This window comes from Danio aesculapii, chromosome 25 (assembly GCF_903798145.1).
Source record: "Danio aesculapii chromosome 25, fDanAes4.1, whole genome shotgun sequence".
Classification (NCBI taxonomy): domain Eukaryota; kingdom Metazoa; phylum Chordata; class Actinopteri; order Cypriniformes; family Danionidae; genus Danio; species Danio aesculapii.
Genome location: NC_079459.1, coordinates 30,712,503 through 30,733,353, shown reverse-complemented (window position 1 = coordinate 30,733,353; position 20,851 = coordinate 30,712,503). Strand labels below are relative to the sequence as shown.

Sequence of the window (20,851 nt, the reverse complement as noted above, 5' to 3'; positions counted from 1 at the left end):
CAAAACACGATTGAAACACACCCAAATCCAATTCGTAAATTCAAAACACAATTGAAACACACACAAATCCAATTCGTAAATTCAAAACACGATTCAGAAATACACACAAATCCAATTCGGAAATTCAAAACACGATTGAAACACACCCAAATCCAATTCGTAAATTCAAAATACGATTGAAAAACACACAAATCCAATTCGTATATTCAAAACACGATTGAAAAACACACAAATCCAATTCGTAAATTCAAAACACGATTAAGAAATACACACAAATCCAATTTGTAAATTCAAAACACGATTGAAACACACAAATCCAATTCGTATATTCAAAACACGATTGAAAAACACACAAATCCAATTCGTATAATTCAAAACACGATTGAAAAACACACAAATCCAATTCGTATATTCAAAACACGATTGAAAAACACACAAATCCAATTCGTATATTCAAAACACGATTGAAAAACACACAAATCCAATTCGTAAATTCAAAACACGATTCAGAAATACACACAAATCCAATTTGTAAATTCAAAACACGATTGAAAAACACACAAATCCAGTTTGTAAATTCAAAACACGATTGAAAAACACACAAATCCAATTCGTAAATTCAAAACAAAACTCAAAAATACACAAATCCAATTTATTTGGTGAAAATATTTATGATGATTCACGAACTGTGTTTTGAATGAACAAATTGGATTTCGTAAATGTGAACTGTGCTGTGCGTGTATGAATTTTATTTTGTAAATGTTTTATTTTTGAGACTGATCTGGCTCCATACTACTTACTAGCTTCTCACATGGACTTGGACGATAAAGACGTTTATATGTGCAGAAATGTATACAGCGACCTCTGGTGGATTCACGAGACATGGCACATATTAGAAAAAGTGCCCAGTTGAGTGGTTGAGCTTGTCAAAAATGTATACAGCGCCCTCTAGTGGATTAGTGAAAACAAAAAATGCATGAAAACGTACCTTTTTCTCAGTTCTTAAAAATGTAGTCCTGGGTACATATTCCCAATCAGCCTGGGTTGAAAAATATAGCGTTTCGTTTGTTTACAGATGCCACAGGATTTTGCTTTTGGCAGAGTAAGTACACAAATGAACGCAAACACCTAACAGTTTTGAATGATTTCTTGCGCATATCTGTACGACAAAACTAATGTTTCAGTTAGCTTATAATGACAGTAATAACAGTGAAAGTAAAGTGATGATGTTGTACTGAAACATGAGTGAAGCACAAAGTCTCCATGCATATAACATAAAAAAAGATATATAGCTTACGTTTCCGTAAGTAATAGCTAAAATTAATAAAGTGTGGCATATTTGACACTTTAGTTCATGTAACCTAGATAAATTTGCATATAACGCTGGATCTGAAGATTGAATTTATATCCATTATAGCGGAAACACATTTATGTGGCCAAATGTAAACATAACCGCTATCTGATCAGAAAAAACGTATGAAGTGACCAAGAGTAAACAGTGATCAAAAAGTTCACCATTTGAACCCCAAAAGTCTCTCACCTGTAATCTGCCATTGCTGAGCTCCAGAGAAAGGTAATCTTTGTGTCCCGCTGCCAGCAGGAGTAGGCCGCTGCGTCTTCCAGTTTTAAATTGGAGCGACACTTGAAAACTTGACAGGTCTTGAACGGCATCAACGCGACAGTAGCTGTCCCCGAAATAAGATGCTGCAAACACAGAGCAGAAAAAGTTTTCTCATTAGAAATGTTTTAACGATGACGTGCACCATTAACGTGTGAAAGATGCACAGCAGATGGAAGTTTGAATGTAAAACTTATTTTTTTCCAGCTGTCTTGTCAGCTGTTGTGCAGAAAAAGACACTGTTCTAGAGAGCTCCAGCTTCGACCCCCTCGAGAATGTTTATATAACCAGAATTCCAGGAGCTTAGTGTAGTAATGGACGGCTGTATGCTAATGTATCCACCTGCCTCAGACGGCCAATTAGATTTCGTTTTTTTTCTTTATTGCTTTTACTTTATTAAATCATACACACATCACTCCTGGGCCATATGTCAAGGAGATCCCCAAAGTTTCCAGGAGCCAAATCAACAGCGTCTCTCTCAGCCCTGGTAACATTATACACCCAGACTCATTGGGAAACCCCACAGTGGAATTCTGGGAAGCATCCAGAAAGGGTAGATTCTCACAGGAACCATGGTCAAACGTCTTGGTAGAGGGTCAGGAGTCAATTTATGACTCATGTAATTACATTATCCCATCATCTACAGGACGACTTCTCAACTTTTGTTGAAAATCAAGGTTCTTGCAACTTTTCCAAAGTCAATTTTTCTAAAGGTATTTTTAAACTTGTCCACCACTTCTGGCAAGATACATATTAACATACACAAAAGTAACTAAATGTGTTACTTAGTTTTTAAGGAAAGTAATGTGAAAGTACATTGTTATTTTTCTTCTTCTTCTTGTTTTAAAGAATAAGATTTGCTCATAAATTGTAATTTATTACTTTTTTACCCAACACTCTGCATATTCATTCATTCTCCTTCAGTTTAGTCCCTTATTTATCATTGGTCGCCACAGTGGAATGAACTGCCAACTATTCGCAGTTTTACCCAGAGGACGCCTTTCCAGTTGCACCCAGTACTGGAAAACACCCATTTACACACACACTCTATGCACTATGACACTATACACTATATTAGATGCAATGTTATATAATATTCTAGTATAGTATACACTCTAAAAAATGTTGGATTGAGTTAACCCAAATTGGGTCAAATATTATTTTCAATTAATTTCAATTACATTTTTAACCTAAACGTTGGGTTTGCCCGTATTTAGGCCAACATTGGGATAATACAACCCAGCCTATTTTAGAATATAGTATAGTATAGTATAGTATAGTATAGTATAGTATAGTATAGTATAGTATAGTATAGTATAGTATAGTATAGTATAGCATATTGTATAGCATAGTATATTGTAATATATTGTAATAGTATAGCATAGTAAATAGTATAGCATAGTATATTGTAACTGATGAATACTGACAACAGAATTGAGAATCTAATTGCAGTTAGGGATGGCTGACGTAAAATATTTTCATCATCACATGATCTCTTATAACAAAATCACATGACCTTTTTCAATGCGCATACTGAAATTTGTACGGTAAAAGTGTTTCCATCGTAGTTTATGCTCATCTTTTCTTATCGAATAAAAAGTTTATCCTACTCAGTTATGCGCATAAGTTTTTTATGTGCATTTTTTTAATTTATGCGCATCATGACGTTTCCATCAACCTGGGAGTTGTAGTTCGTATATGTAGAGTGTGTGTAGCTCTCCAGCGATCCACAGTAGCTAGATCACTGGTGACTGTAACAAGTAAAGTATAGTAAACACTGAAGATGTTTTAAAGAAAGGAAACCTGTAACCATTGACTTCTATAGGATTTCTTTTTCCTACTATGGAAGTCGATGGTTTCAGGTTTTCAGCTTTCTTCAAAATATCTTCTTTTGTGTTCAACATAAGAAAGAAACTCATAAAGGTTTGAAACCACTTGAGGGTGAGTAAATAATGAGTACATTTACATTTTTGGGGTGAACTATCCCTTTAACAGCAGATAATCACTTTAATTTCAGTGTGCTTGTCACATAAAGCTATCATATGACTTCAGAAAACTTGGCATGCAGTAATCTGGACTACATTTGTGGCTCTTTAACATCTGTTTTCAAACTTTGCATTAAACAGTAATTGCATGGAAATATATTACTATAATATCCTAAGTTCATTGTCCCACATGAAAAGAATGCTTAATGAGTTCAGAATGACACAAGAGTGAGTAAATAATGACAGATTGTTGCGTAAAAGTCTTTCTTTTGTGAACTATGTAGCATCTGAAATTATTTAGCAAAATGTACTATCATTAGCTAATGGCTAACTCTTAAAGGGGACCTATTATGCAAAAATCACTTTTATAAGGGGTTTAAAAACAGTTATGTGGCAAGAGTCTGTGAATACAACCAGCTTTTAATAGTTAAAAAATATTAATTTAAATTTTTATAATCACACTTTATAAAAACAGTCTGCAGAAACACTTTGATTGACATTCTCCTGTTGTACCTGTCATCAGAAGGGGAAAGCCCCGCCCACGAGTGACGATCTCTCCCTTATAAGCATAGGACGTTAATCTTGTTTTTGAATCTGCCACTATGCTGACACATAGGCATTTTTAGCTCCGCCCTCTTTTGAAATCTCATCTGAATCTCAGTTGAATTTAAAGCGACAGTCACCAAAATGACATAACACGGACCAAAGCCTAAAAGGGGCAGATTCAAACAGTTATAAAACTATCTGTGGAGTGTTTTGAGCTCAAACTTCACACACACACACACTCTAGGGACATCAGAGACTTATTTTTCATATTATAAAAAGATCCCCTTTAAGTCAGTGGCAATGAGCCTAGTTCTGTTTTCATTTCTTCCTTTGTATTAATGCACAAAGGAAACATGATTTGTATAATACTCAACATAAATAATAGTGTACTGGATGTGCAGCAAAAGCATCTGTTTCATGAACAAAAACCCTATACATTTAGTCAATGCAGTCCAAGCTACAAACAAACGCTTAAATCTCAGCAAAAGAACCCAATAGGAGCCAGAGTTGGTATATGATCTCTCATATAATCATATTTAATGCTGAAAAGGTTATAACATTTAGATCTGAGCCACTGTCCGCACGGACCTGAGACCCACGGATAGCATATAAAACAGAGAAAACTGCATTTTAATGAAGCGTACGTTTATCTGAAGCCTGCTATTCTGATTTGGTGCTCAACGACCTTTTGAAACACGCTGGAGATACGGAAGGGCCAGAGAGAGAATATGCGGAATTAGCTGGGAATATTTCCCTTCAGCTTTACGACCATCAGATCTGTTTTTGCTGGAATATTCACAGCGCACGCGGGACGCAAAATGGGCAACTGGAGCCCAAGGACTCTGAGGTTCAATGCGCACTGAGCATGCTCAGAACAGAAAGACACAAGGGCCATAGTGAGCACAGCCAGTCGAATAAATCTGGAAGCCATTAAAACTCTTTGAGGGGATTCTAAATGGGACACATGTGTTGAAGACCCCCAACCACTGCGGGATTCAACGTACATTTAACCAATACTCGTCTTTATAGACCAGTCACGTCTCATTGCGTGCTAAAAACACAGGCGGCAGGCTTTTGTTTGTGAACGAGGGTCATTATATTGTTGGTTGGTTGATTATGAAACTCCCATCAGTTTAACGCGAACAGCACATCTGTCTTTACACACCAGTTACTTTAAAGAGGGGAACACTGTTTTAGAAAGAAACTCAGAGCGGAAAAATGCAAATCGGACAGAAACATGGAATCTGTGTGTGCCAAACTGGAATTACAAGATCTAATTGACATTGGTGGAAAAGATAATTACCTTAAGGATCAGCATTTACTTTATTAATTTACATTCCTATCATGTTAATAATTAAAATCAATAACTTGCTTGCTTAACTCCATCCCTTAACTTCCAAATTACCTCTGTTGTTCTATGGAACACCCACTTTAATGATCCAAACAAGATCCTAAAGTAATTTTCCAAGATATATCCCTTTTCTTTCTCTATATTAGATTATGTAAGTAATATGTGTAGATGCATTTTAAATAGTCTCATAAGGACATGCCATATAGGTGTCACCGACAACACGTCTGAAACCGGATTTTTAATAAGATATAAACCTAAAATGACCAACGGCCTGTAAGCTTAACTTATGACATCATAAGCCCACATTATTTTGACTTATATTTCAAAAAGTCACGAAAAACTAGCTACATTTTCTCAACGTTTTTAACCGTATTTTTTTACTCGTGATTTAGCAGACATTATCTTTTGTCAATTTTGATAGCATCTTTTGCTATCAGTTTATTGTAACTATTAATATCTAAACTAAGAAAGACAAAGAATTTTAAATTACCTGCAAGGGATAATTTGTAAGCTGCAGTTCACTAAATGGCCACCGCTAATAACAAGCGTTTATAAATTCTACATACAACACTTCAAAAATGATGTATGCTGTTTGTTCAAACTACTTATATAAAATGAGCTGGAACAACATTTTTTGGAAACAACTTAATTGTTTTATGTTCAATCTACTTAAATTTGTAAAAACTAATTAGAATACTTAATTCCTTTGTTTATGTCTTTCATCTGAGAAATATCGCTAAGCCACAAAGCATGCTATCTATCCCAGATGCAGAAAAGCTATTTCATGCTTTTATGACTTCTAGGCTGGATTACTGTAATGCTCCGTTCTTACCAGGTCTAGAAAATATTGGCATATCAGTATTGGTATCGCTGCTGAAAGTGAAAATTGGGGGGGGGGGGGTAGTTGGTATCATGATTGAAAGTATAGAGCGGTGGGGGGGGGGGGGGGTGTATCGCGTCTGAAAAGTGTGTGGGGGTAGGGCGGGGTGGAATTGGCGCGGGCCCTTGATAATGTCTCTGGGGCCCCCCTAAATGTATGGGCCCTTAGAATCTTCCTAACTTTTCCCCTCCTAGCGCGCCCCTCTTAGAAACATTTATTTTCGCATTAATATCCCTTGTTCAAATACATTATACATAAACAGCAGCAAGGCTAATTATTTTCTTCCTTCTCTATTTCCTCCTGGGGATTCTCATGCCCGAGCCCTCTAGAGACTGCAGTGGCATTGATGGGATCCAAGACCCGGGAAGAGATGATGCCAACCGTAGAGGTCTTCGAGGACAACACCATACACTTAATACACAAATACACATCATTAAACATGTCCACATAGACATCACCTATATATAGTGTGTGCTATAAAATTGCAGGTTAATGATGTCTGTAAATAATAACTTCTATTTGACTGTAACTTAATTTGATTGTATGGTAATAATGTGCAGCTTTTGTAAAGCTGCTTTGAAACAATAATTATTGTAAAAAGCACTATACAAATAAACTTGAATTGAATTCCTTCGTGTAGCCCCAACACAAATCGATTGCGTGGAACCCAACATTTTTTACAGTAAACCAATAAAAACAAAGATCTTAAAAAAATCCCAATGGAAACAAATGAATGTGGTGTTGTCCGTAACATCGGTCTAAAAGCACTGGATATATTATGTTCATCAAACTATGACTTATGTAGCCTATACTCAACCACTCCCAAACTATATAGCACAGAAAGTGAACTGTATTGTACTCTTTTCCTTTTGATGTGACTTTTTGAGTCATACTAACTTAATCACATGATGCTGCGCTTGCTCTTGCACCCTTCGCCCTGGGAAAGTGTGTGTTTGTGCATGCGTATGTCCCTGGACGTCTGCCAGGGCAGATGGCGCTATCGTGAGGGCCGCTCCAGTCAGTATTTTTAGTGCTCAAAGGGAACTGAGTGGGTCTCTGTCTCCTCATCCTGTGAATGAATCAGACGCACCCGTGGTTCCTCAAAACCCTATTAGACGTCCGGAACATTCACACGGAAGCAGAAACAACCAAAAAACTAGCGGAAGCAACCTGCTGTTTACTGCGCCAAACTAAAGATCTCTACATCACAGGCAAGCTAAAATAATCCATTATGAAGCAAGGTTTTTTTCCTACCTCTACTTTTATTTCGTTCAGTCGTTTTCCTACGGCAAAGTCTCAATTTTAGAGGTTTCAGCATATGCTTTACGCAGCAGATGCCCTTTCAGCTGCAACCCAGTACTGGGAAACACCCACACACACACACTCATACACTAGGGACAATTTTGTTCATCCAAATCACCTACAGCGCATGTCTTTGGACTGTGGGGAAACCAGAGCACCCGGAGGAATCCCACGTGAACACTGGAATCATGTGTTCACATGCAATCATGCAATCTCCACACAGAAATGCCAACCTGTCCAGTCAGGACTCGAACCAGTGACCTTTTTGCTGTGAGGAATTTTTATTTATTTTTTATCTACACTAACAGTCAAAAGTTTAGAATCAGTATGTTTTTTTTATGTTTTAGAAGAAGGTAATTATGCACACGAGGCTTCATTTATTTGATCAAAAATACGGTAAAAAGTGTTAAATTGTGAACATTTTTAACAATTTTAAATAACTGTTTTCTTATTCAATGTAGCTTCAAATTTAATTTATATCTTATTATTATTATATTATATTATATTATATTATTATTATATATTATTTTCATCATCATTTCTCCAGTCTTCGGGTTCACATAATCCTTCAGAATTGATAATAGGATGATTTGCTGTTCTATTATGATCAGCTGTTATTCAACTGTAAAAAATGCTGGGTTCCACAAAATCGATTTTTGTTGAGTCAACATGAAGGAATTGGGTAAACTTGTTGGTTTTAACAAATTTAAGTAGATTGAACATAAAACAATTAAGTTGCCGCATCCCCCCACCCCCTAAAAAACACTCAAAAATTGTGTTGTTTCAGCTCATTTTGAATAAGTAGCAAACCACAAATGTCCAATTTCACAATGTCACTAATAAGGATTCTTACAATTATCAGTGCTGATTTTTTTTGTCTTGCTTCATTGTATTATGGAAACTATAAAACATTTAACTTTTAATGACTTTTTAATGATTCTTTTTACATAAATGCATTTACTTTCACTCTTGAGCAATTTATTGCAACAAATAAAAGTAAATAAAATTTTAATGGTACTTTTGAATGATATTTTATCAGTTTTTCAAACTGACAACAACAATACTAGGTTTTTCTTCTGGAGCAGATCATGATACTAGAATATTTAAAGCATTATGTAACATTGAAGACTAATTATGCATTATTTGAGCTTGAAATGACAAGAAATAATAAAATGTTAAACTTTATTCAATAAAAGAACATCATTTAGACATAAAATAAACATAATTTAATTTTGCAATACCATTTCACAAAGCTTTTGATATTTAAAATTGTAATCATTTTTCACAATTTTATGGATGAAGATCCATAATTTTGATTTCAACTGTATTTTAATTAACTTTCCGCCAGTTTTATAAATCAAGAGGGAAACACTAAGCGCACTGAAAAACAATGATCATTCAGAAACTGCGTGTATATTTCACAAACTATGTTGAATTAAATGCGCAATATGTATGATTTTTCCATTAAACACTGGAAGTGGTGGACTGGGGCATAATAAAAGCTCTGCTGTTTTCGTGCTGTGCTCGTTTATGCTTCATTGCTCTCGCGCATTTCAGCCTTTACTTTGCTTCATTCATTCATTCAGTTTCCTTTGGCTTATTGATCAGGGGTCGCCACAGTGGAATGAACCACTAACTATTCCAGCATATGTTTTATGCAGCCCTTCCAGCTGCAACCCAGCACTGGGAAACACCCACTTGGACACTGCGGCCAATTTAGTTTATTCAATTCACCAATAGCGTATGTCTTTGGACTGTGGGGGAAACTGAAGCACCCAGCATGCCAACACGGGGAGAACATGCAAACTCCACACAGAAATGCCAACTGGCCCAGCCGGGACTCGAACCAGCGACCTTCTTGCTGGTAGGCGAAAGTGCTAACCACTGAGTCACCGTGTCGCCAGAATAAGCTTATTATAAAACATTTTTAAAAATCATACTTATACTTAACTTTTGACTGGTAAAATATATTCTGCCTAGACCGAATCTAGCTGAAGGTGACCTTAACTGGCTCGCTCATTTGGCTCAGGAATGATTTGTTGTCCACGGCTGCAGTCATGGGGAATAAATGGATCTCTCCGCTGATGAGCTTCTGTGCCAGTAAAACAGGCCTGGCTGGACTCCACATCCAGTCTCTGCACCATATACACCTGCTCTTATAACACCACCGTCTGAACTTTCACCTGAGCTTTCATCCACAACTTACACTTACACCACTACAACAAAAAAAGAAAAGAAAATGTGAGTCACTGATCCATTTCTGCCTGCGCCATTCAAACAAGCACAAATAATTAATCCCAAATATCAATTTTTAAGAGCACATCTAAACATCTTTTCATGTGTGGTCTCCATGGCAACAACTAGTGACCATTATACGTTTCCTAAAACAAACCACCGCTGAGCTGCCGGTAAGATTAAACATAGTAAATGGTGGTTTTGCTGATGATTTTGTTCCTCTAGTTGTGTGTGTGTGTGTGTGTGTGTGTGAGAGAGAGAAGGATGGTTGTAATTACATCAATCTTAAAGCTGTGTTTTACTGGAGTCTCTCTATATAGAGTCTGAGCTATTCGTGGGCATCGCTGTTGCTATGGCAGATCAAAAACAGCCTCGGCGTTGATCAAAGTCTGTCAAGATATTTCAAGAAAATATTATTTTACAAGAAAATAAGGATGATGACACATGCAACGTAGGACATGTTTCCCCCTGAAAGAGCTATTGAAAAAAGGGAATGAAAAACAATGCTTCATAACTTGTTTTGAGCAACATCCTTAAAAAAACATACAGAAAACACTCCTTTGTAGGAACTCTCTCATCATTTGAAAATTGTTTTAATGGTTAAAATGGGACTTGTTTTGATTGAAACGGTAATGGTGGTAAACACAAGAAAGAACTAATTTTACTGCACTGATTTTAATGGTTAAAAGTTGATTGAATGTATTTTAATTGTAATAGAAACCATTAGAACTTCTGTAATGGTTTCTAGTCTTTTCATCAGGAAAATGTTGTGAAAATTTCGTTTTATTCTCTGTAATTTCCTTGCCTTTACCATAGGCCTTTACCAACGCTTAACGTTCAACCGTGCGTGAAGCGTCACGACGTCAATAATTAACACGAAGGTGATTGTTGCTGAGGTAAACGTTTTCCAGAAATAACCGCTTTAAATTCGGTTAAAACTATTTTATTTCCACATAAACTTATCGAATAAGTTTGGACCACATGTAAAGCACAAAGGACTATGCTTATGAAGTACGTTTATGATAACATTAGGTCTTCGTTAACTTACGTTTAACAGGCAATATCCATTTCGTTGAAACGACACAGGATTCAAAATGGAGAACTGTTACTTACAAGAAGGTGAGTAAATGACTTTTAAGCTTTTATTTGACTGCAATTCTGACAATTCGTATGATCGTTTGCTATTATTAGCGATGGGACAAGTGAAGAATCAATTGAACCGATTCTTGGGCATAATGATTCACAAGCGTTCACAACGCCACACGCTAGAGACATCTGCTGGTCAAAACCTTGTAAATGCAACAAAACGCAAACCAAACATGGATATAAAATTGCTTTAACAAACACATTGCAATTTTTATCAACAGAGTCTGTTAGTTATTAGTATTAGGTATCATCTAATACTATGAAATATTAGTGTTTGTATAAAATATTCTTCTATCAGTTTTCATGGATTGTTTTTGTTCTCATGTTTCATGGATGGTCCATTGGCTCTTCTAAATGGGCCAATAAAAGAATATTATCTAGTATATTTCCTTTTAGTTAGTTTAGTAAAATGGCTAAACTAAATGAAAAATTATCCAAGATAAACCCACATGATTCAGTGATTCAAGTGATTCAGTGGTTCAACAAACTTTCAAATCAGTTATGAATTCTCTTTTATGGAAATCACTTCACAGTCAGTTTGATAAGCTCTCTGAAAATGATTCAAATCAAAAGTATTGTAAATGTTTAGCAAGCAGTTCTTCGAAAGCACACATTATTGGTGTTTAAGTTACGTAAATATTGCATGCTATATTACTGAATTTCTGAAGTTTGCTAAGTGAAATTATTATTGCTAAACTGAGGTTTTTGTTACAGTTTCATTTCTATAATGAATGAATCACAGTTGTGAACCAATCAATTGTGTACAATTCAATGAATGGTCAAAATTGCAAATATTTCCGTATTATATAGTACATGGAAAAAAACATTATGTGAGCCAAGTAGTAAACTAGTAGTATCCCGATGAACGTTTACTTTTAAATCATACATAAAGAGGTCTAAAAGCCGTGTTTCTATCTTAACGTGACTCAAATCTTTTTTGTATAACATGTCTTATTAAGTTTTACGCCATTACCCCAGACAGGTTTAGAAAAAAACACAATAAATACATAATAATAATAATAATAATAATAATAATAATAATAATAATAATAATTTAAAACTCTAATCAAACACCAATTCTCCACAGAACATCATACTTTTAAAGTTTCTTCAATATCTCAATTTTTCACAAACTTCATAAACACCTCCTAGATATCATAAAATTCGAAGTGGTTCTTTCTTATTATATGTGAGCTTTTCAAGAGCCAAGTATGTTTTTAAGTTTTTCAACCATAGTCCAATAGAAGGGAGATTAACATTTTTTTCCAGCACAAACCATTTGAACTTCTTGCTTGTATAAAAAATAAATCAATAAATTGTCTTTCTTTAGTAGACAAAGAACTGTCTTCATACATATTGAATATACTGTACATAATCCAGGACCTAAAGGAGCTGGAATGGAAATAAATTGAGAAATATACTGAGTCACCTCCACCCAAAATGTTTGTATCACCCAGGGCTAGTGAAGTAACAGTGGAAAAATGTACCTTGCTTGAATTTACTTAGTCTTAATTTAATCAGAAGTAATATAAGTTCTCGTTAACCAATTATTTTGTAGCATTGTCAATCGGGAATGCAAAAGTTCACAAAAAATGCAAATTAGGTGCGTTTTCATCAAGTTCTTAGAGCTACTTACTGTAGTATTGGTAACCTAGCAACCAGCAGTAAACGATGCATTCATAATGTAGACAGCTGATTGGTCACATGGGTGTAACGTTCGCTACGTCAGAGTTTATGAAGCAAATACTTTTCATATCCAAAACTAATTAAGAAAATTTGGGATTTTCATCACCTGTTTCTCATGCGATATTTTAAAATGCGCCTTTAACATGGGGTGATGGTAACCCAGCTAATTTAAATCACAAAAGAACTCCCTAATTAATCAACACTACTAATCCAAGACCATATATGCGTGATGTACATATCTTCCTTTATGTCCCCATACTCTATTAAACAAATATTTAAAACAAAGATCAGGCTTGCTAGGGTTGAATTTATTTAATCTTACAGGAGTAATATAAGTTCTCATTGACCAATTCATTTGTAGCATCCTCAATCGAGAATGCAAATCGTTTTAAAATGAACAAATAATGCAAATTAGGTGCGTTTTCATCAAGTTCTTAGAGCTGCTCACAGTAGTATTGGTAACCTAGCAACCAGCAGTAAACAATGCAAGCATAATGTAGACAGCTGATTGGTCACATAGGTGTAACGTTCGCTATGGCAGAGTTTATTTAGCAAATGAGTTTCCAATCCAAAATAAATTAAGGGATTTTTCTTTAAAATTTGTGATTTTTTATTACCTGTTTCTCATGTGATACTTCAAAATGCGCATTTAACACGGAGTGATGGAAACTCAGCTAATTTAAACTGCAAGAAAAGTCCCTAATTAATCAACACTACTAATCCTAGACCATATAGTTGTATATATGTTACCGAATGTCTACATACTATATCAAACCAGATCAGCTAATGTTTTTTTCCATGACTTGACCCTTTTAGAATTGCCGTTTTTCTCACAGAAGGATTTGAAGGTTTAATACCACTGTTAGGATGATACTGTAGTTTTATCCATGTGCTGAACCAAAGAGAGCTGCTGTTTCTCAGGGGTAACGGCAGACAAAAAGCAGCTCGTGTGTTTTATAAAACCCTGAGCACATTGAACTGAACTCAAATGTACTGCTGACCCACAGAGGCTCGGCTCTATTCCCTTCCCTCACATTTCTCTCTGATATCTCTCCTGGTTTCTCTCAAACACGCGCTCGGAGGGAATTACTGCACCATTTCCACTGCTGACACTGATATTAATTAAACCATCTCAACCTTTAAATACAAACAGCGCGCGCACATTCTCACACACTCAAGCGAGCCAGAACTGCATGAGAAATCACCACTCTGTGCTCGTACAAGATGGGTAATTGCAGATGTGCCAGAAATACACTGAACACAAACAGAAAGGAGAGACAAACGGGATTATAGGAGTCTTCTCAGTTGCCTGTGTTTGGAAAAAAAGAATTTATGCTGTGAAAGCAGGTACACACATTGTAAATGAGTTCATTTACGTTTATAATAGAGGTAATTTAGTAATAATAATAATTTTATGATGCACTTTTCTTAACATCAAAGCGCTACAATGTATACAAACAAAATAAGAATGCAACAAAAGTCAAAATGAATGACTTACATAGAAATAATTCACATAAATCAAAACAATAAATAAGTCGGCGCCAGTGGTGTAGTGGTTAGTGCCTCGACACATGAACTATGGTGCTCACGATGACCCAAGTTCGATTCCCGCCTCGTGGTCTTATGCCGGTCCTTTCCTTCTCTCTGCTCCCCACACTTTCCTGTCAATACTCTCTACTGTCCTATTAATTAAAGGTGAAAAACCCTGAAAAAATAATTATAAAAGAAACAAAACAATAAATATGCAAAATTACAAATTGTATTATAAAAATGGCAGTGATTAAGCTCAAATTTAAAGCTTCACTAAAAGGGTGAGCCTTAAGGAGTTGAGATATTTACATATTCACAAAAGCAGTCATAAGATTTTATAAAAAATTTAGATTTCTATGTCATCTGAGAGCTGTAAATAAATAAATAATCTGTCCATTGATGTTTAGTTTGGTTTGTTATGATTGGACAATATATGGCAGAGATATGACTATTAGAAATTTGAAATCTGAAGGTTAAAAAATGTAAAAATTTAGAAAAATGCCTTAAAGTTGTCCAAACTAAGCTCTTAGCAATGAATATTACTAATTAAAAATAGAGTTTTGATATATTAACACTAGGAAATTTACAAAATGTCTTCATAGAACTTGATCTTCACTTACTATTCAAATAATTTTTGGCATAAAAGAAGAATTTATCATTTTGAGCTATTATAGTCAAAATTATCAATATACGTACATACAGCAACAAGATGTTATGTGGTCCAGGATCACATATATACAATATATTCCCTTATATTCCCATTTATTGATATGTTTTAAAGGTACAGTATATATAATTAACTCTAACAAGGGTCATTAAAAAAGAAAAAGTACGCATTAAAACTACCCAGCAATAATAAGTGGCCATAATGATGTCAACAAAAAGAAAATGTATTTAATTTGTTCTTATGAAACAAGAGAGTTTGAAATCTAAGAAGAAACAAAAGATTTAAAGACCACAAAGGAAGTTATGACATCACAGCTCATTAACATGTGATAACAAATGATTCACCATATGTTATATTTACCAGATTTGTGTGAAAAGTCATCGTCTTTATTCCTGTAGTGCTTTATACAGTGCAGATTGTGTCAAAAAAGCTATATTTTTCTTTACATAAACGTAGAGTACAAAACAGCTTATTTACCTAATTCTAATGGTAAGCGAGAGGTGGAAAAAAAAGAGTTTATTCAATTACACTAAATTACAGCCATTTTGTCATTTTGGTGCAAGAAAGCTGTAATAAGTGAACTCATTTGGCCTTGATGATGTCACCAAAAGGAAAGTTTGATTTAAAGCATGAGAAGAGTGTTCAGAGAAATGTGAAGATGAATAAAAATCATTTTATTTTAATCACAAAACTATACTTTGGTCTTATGAAATAAAAGAGAAGATTACAAAGAAACTCTTTAAAGTTTCAGAAACACCTTTAAAAGGTTTGACATCACAGCTCATTACAAAATGACTATCCATGATCCATATTTGCAAATCAAATACTATATTTAGTAATTTTGTCAATCTTTATGTGTAAAATGTTCATAACTTAAATTTTAACTTTTGACCAGATATAACTTCTGTTATGATGAAAAGAATTGCAGTTTTCTAATGTAATATTTGATACATTTTATCAATGTATTTTATAGATGTCAGATATATTTTTATTATATTTTTTTAATAATTCATGCCAAAATATATAAATTAAAAATGTATTCCAAAGTTCTGACTACTAGCATATATGCAACAGTTCTCTCTGTTTCTTAAATCGCCGTGTGATATTCTGCAATATCAGAAATCATATTACTGTATTACTCCGCCCACATAAAGTGACAGCAGATCAATAAACTCACTACAGTTTGAGATATTGCAGCTGTTGGACAACATAACGTACTTTTCAGGCTTTTTTAGGTGAAAATGTAGTTTAGATTGTAACTATGCAGTTTATTTATAATAATAGTGCCTTTTTAAAATATTTATAATTTCAGAAATTCAGCACATTGGAGGCCATCAGCCTGTCATACTGAGCAGAGCAAAGACGGTTGATGTTCCACCACAAGATGGCGACAGAGATTGCATAATAAGTCCTTAGGGGGGAAAAACAGCATAAGTTTCAAACTAAATCATTACACAACAGGTAAGCGATACTCTAAGTTGATCTCTCTCTTTTGTATGTTGTAGTGCTGTATTTATACCATAATAATCTGGTAGTGTTTGCTTTGCTTTGGCTTTTTCAGGGTTAGTTATTGTGATATTGCGAGAGAGAAATACTAGGAAATCTCTGTAGACTGATGGCATTTCCTGGCGTTCAGCCTTATAGTCTTAAAATGTGAGCAAAATCCCCTGTTTTGTCATCACTTTAGACATTACGCTAGAGAATCATTCAGTGATGTTTGTGAAATAGCAACAGTTTCTGCTGTTCAGACGTCAGCTGCAGATGTGAGTGAATGGTGGAAGAAAGTATAGTTCTTTAAACAAAAGGATTTTTATACATTATTATGCTGTCAAACTGTTGTAAAACACAATGTCACACTTGTAGCAGTGCGATGTGGCTATATATCGTCACTAATGGGTAGGGCCAGACAGAATCTGCTGACGTTTTTTGCTATTTCTGCTAAGAATTTTTGTAAAAATCTGCGTTTTTCTTTTGAATTATTTTGGGAGTATCATAGCTAAAACCTTAATATGTGAAATAAAAAATGATGTCTTTTAAACTTTTATTTAATGTTTAAGATGCAATTCCAATTAGGTTCACTTTATTTGGTAAAGAAAGCAAGTCTCTCATATAATATACCTACTAAAAGACAGAAAGTATTACTGTACAAACTGCATTGTACATAAATCAGATGAACATTTTCATATTAGTCAATAATATTACTGTAATTTATTTAAAAACTGAATAAATATAGATTTACACACATTTACTCATGTAAATAAACAGAATTAATGATAGGCTAAAAATCTGCAGACATCTGTGGAAAATCTGCAGAATTCTGCGGGCGCAGATTCCGTGTTGGCCTACTGATGGGACACTAATGTACTCTGCCTACAGCCTCAAGCTGATATAGATCCCACCAGTGCCAATATAGAGCCATATCGCACCGCTACTCATGTGATATTGCTCATATATATGCTGTAACATAAAACATTTTTTCATTCTAATGGAGTGTGTGAGAAACTGCAAGTGTTTAAAAGAACTACATTATTGGCACTTTAAGGTTGCATAAATAATAAGTAGACCTTAATAATGGCCTTGATGATGTCATCAAAAAGACCAGTTGTTCAGAGAAAGCTGACACAAGTTTACAAAAGCATATTTTTCTTTCATTAAATGCACTGATGAATCACGCATAATAAGACCTCTCGCATGTTAAAGAGGCTTTTAAAAACGAATTGCATTAGTGTGCTAGAAACAGACTATGTTTGATACTGAAAGGTCAAAGCTCTGGATTCAACAGGAAGCGGGGGACGGTAAAAGGTAAAGAGTGCTATTTGAGCATCTGGAAAGGGACAAACTCCTCACAACTCTATTCAATCCCCCCTTCTCTTTCTGCTCAGTGAATAAAACGACCCAGAAAATGTCTCCTAATGCGCAGACGTCATAAACTGCTGTTATTGCTCTCCACAGGAGCCCAAGCCCATGTTTGGTTTGCAGTAGCTCATGTCCAGAGAACGAGGGAACAAGCTGAATTATTTTCCCTAGCGTACACATAGTACTTTCAGACGCTCCCGGCTGAATATTTAGAAGCTGACGTTAGATTCACCGCAGCAGTGTGAAAAAAACTGCCCCGTTGGCATTATGTCACTCACCTGCATGCTAAAGGGAGACATTGTGAAGGCAATAAGAGGGCGAAACCCATAAATTAAGATGCTAAGCCATATTAACACACAGTTGGGGATCTCATTTATTCTCGTTTTCAAAGCTCACTGGAGCTGCTGGATCAGCGGGTATGTTTGCGCAACAGCAATGCACTAAATACATGTATTTTTAAAAGCTTATCTACAGATAGCATCAGCCTCAGATTTCATGCTAAGCACTGTCCACAGACTTTTGGCTAAACATCTGATGCATATGGCATGCTTTTCTGGAAACACTTTTGCAGATTCTCAGTCATCCACCTGATTGGTTTAAGTATACATGATTTGTTGTGCAGTAATCTACGGAGACCCGGAAGGGACGTGATGGTGGGGAAAAAAACTGGGTTGGAGAAAAAAAAAAACAGTGATAGGAAAATAGATAGTTCCCTCGCAAAACTGTTTTTCCACAAACACTTCCTGTTCAATTCCTGTTCACTCTCCTATTCACTCATGTGGTGATGTTCAATAACTTTCCTGGGCAAAAAATACTGTCCCAGTCCTCTCCTACTATGGACTTATTTTTTTAGTGTATCTTTATGAATCCACCAACACATCGATTACCCCTGAAGCACTTTATGTTTGTTTTAATTTTCAAAACATTACATTTTCAGGCCATTTTCAAGTTGTCCTATAAATGAAGTACATTAAATGCATGAAAAGTTTTCTGTTTTTATTCGAGAATGGTGTTGTGTAAGCGTCCCCTGACATCTTACTGTGTGTGAATTGAGTTTTTGAACTCGCATAAATGCTATTCGGATGCTTCTTTCTAACCTGAAAACGTGACCTCTGACCGCTGGGCTGCCGCAGTATCGAAACACCATCCCATGAGAACAAACAGGAAGGAAAACCACTTAAATGGAAAATTCTGTCACCGTTTACTCACCCCTGACTTGTTTCAAACTAGTTTGAGTTACTGGAAACCACTTACTTACATAGAACTAGTTTTTCCAACTAAGAAAGTCAATGGTTACAGGTTTTCAGCTTTCCTCAAAACATCTTCTTTCATATTCAACAGAACAACAATCAAAACAATCAAAATCAAGACTAGTTTGGAATAAGTCAAGGGTGAGAAAGTGTTGACGGAATTTTCATTATTGGATGAACCAGTCCACATGAAATCAGAACTAACCATATTGATTTTGTTAGCTCACATTGCTAGTTTTGTGGTGAACAATTTATCTGTGCATGTCATTAAGAAAAAACTAATAGTTGGCCCTTGTAATGTAAAATTTAAATCTAAAAAAAAAACTTCCTGTTTGTTTTCAGTCAAATTCTTAGATTAGGTATGTCTGAGGTATTTTTCGTGGCTAACATACTTAACCACGCTCCTCCAAACAGAAATGGTGAGGAGGAGGTGTCTGTTAATAACTGTTCTAAAACCCATTTCCCAATCTTTCTGAATGAAATGCCTACTTTACTATATCTAATCAGCTCGCAGTAAAAAAAACAAGCCACACCCACTTTAATATTCCCTTTTCCAGAAACTGCATCACAATACGAAAAAAATGTCCAGTTCATGGTAAAACTTCCAGTTCATGCAAACTTTGAAATTCTAAATTTATTAAACATTCAGAGAGCATTCTATCTCTGAGAGTATAATTTTTCAAAGTTGTTGAAGAATGTTTAATATCAGGTTTTCTGCTTCAAAATTTCATATTTAATGGCACAGTATGTCATTTTCACCATTAGAGGGCACATGGGAGTTGTAGTCTTCATTAGAATCTTACAGGACTCCTGCTGAAATTATGTTGATAGATGAGCTAAAGCAGGGCCGTGCACAGGGGGGTGGCCCGGTGGCTAGAGCCACTGCCTCTTTGCCATCATTGGCTGAGATGCCCCTCTTTCTCAATCGACCATACACCAATTCTCCCCCTTCCACCGCTCTACACTTTGCGATCGGCAAACATCCTCGAAACCCCCTCACCTCTTCACTTTGCGATCGCGTTGAGCACCTGTCCCTGTAAGGGTCTGTGCACGGGCCTGAGATAATGTATTCGACACTTATAATAGTATGAAGCAAAGTAAGAGTGCGACACGGTGCACAGATAAACACATATACTGGGACAGTGGAGCATTTCAAAGTCTCGTCGATCAGCTGGTTTGTCTATAAGCTGACATACAAGCGATCTGCTGATGAATCGCGGCTTTAAAACGCTCCAGTGTTTCTGTATCTGTGGTTACACACAGTAAACAGCGATGAGTTTGATGAACCTTCACGGCCAATCACAGTCATTTCTGTTGAGCACCTGAACACAATGGCAAATCAGTGCTGTTTAAGAACATGCTCAACAGCGCTCAAATGTTTGTGGGAAATGGGCGTTTTTAAAATTTCAGTACCGATTAGTACCAAATTCCAGTATCATGACAACCCTAATGCGCTATAGGCGGATTGGGTGAACAAAATTGGCCGTAGTGTATGATTGTGTGTGTAAATGTGAGAGTGTATGGGTGTTTCCCAGTGCTTGGTTGTGGCTGGAAGGGCATCTTTAGTTAAAAACATATGCTGGAATAGTTGGTGGTTCATTCTGCTGTGGCAACCCATGATGAATAAGGGACTAAGCCAAAGGAAAATGAATGCAAAGTGAAGGCTGAAATGCATGAGGGCAATAAAGCAGAAACGAGCGTGGCACGAAAGCAGCAGAGCTTTTATTATGCCACATTCAGCCACTTCCAGTGTTTAATGATAAACTCATACAAATTGCACATTTAATTCAGCGTGGTTT

The 20,851-nt window shown here is 35.7% G+C and overlaps 1 protein-coding gene across 1 annotated transcript in view; it reads right to left on the bottom strand.

Moving 5' to 3' along the window:
- The window catches only part of cspg4 (chondroitin sulfate proteoglycan 4), a 117,834-nt gene that overhangs the window by 53,226 nt on the left and 43,757 nt on the right, over window positions 1–20,851 (bottom strand). Inside the window, exon 2 of the mRNA XM_056451875.1 lies at window positions 1,541–1,704. Within this exon, the coding sequence (XP_056307850.1) occupies window positions 1,541–1,704 (164 nt within the window). The remainder of the gene's footprint in view (window positions 1–1,540; window positions 1,705–20,851) is intronic.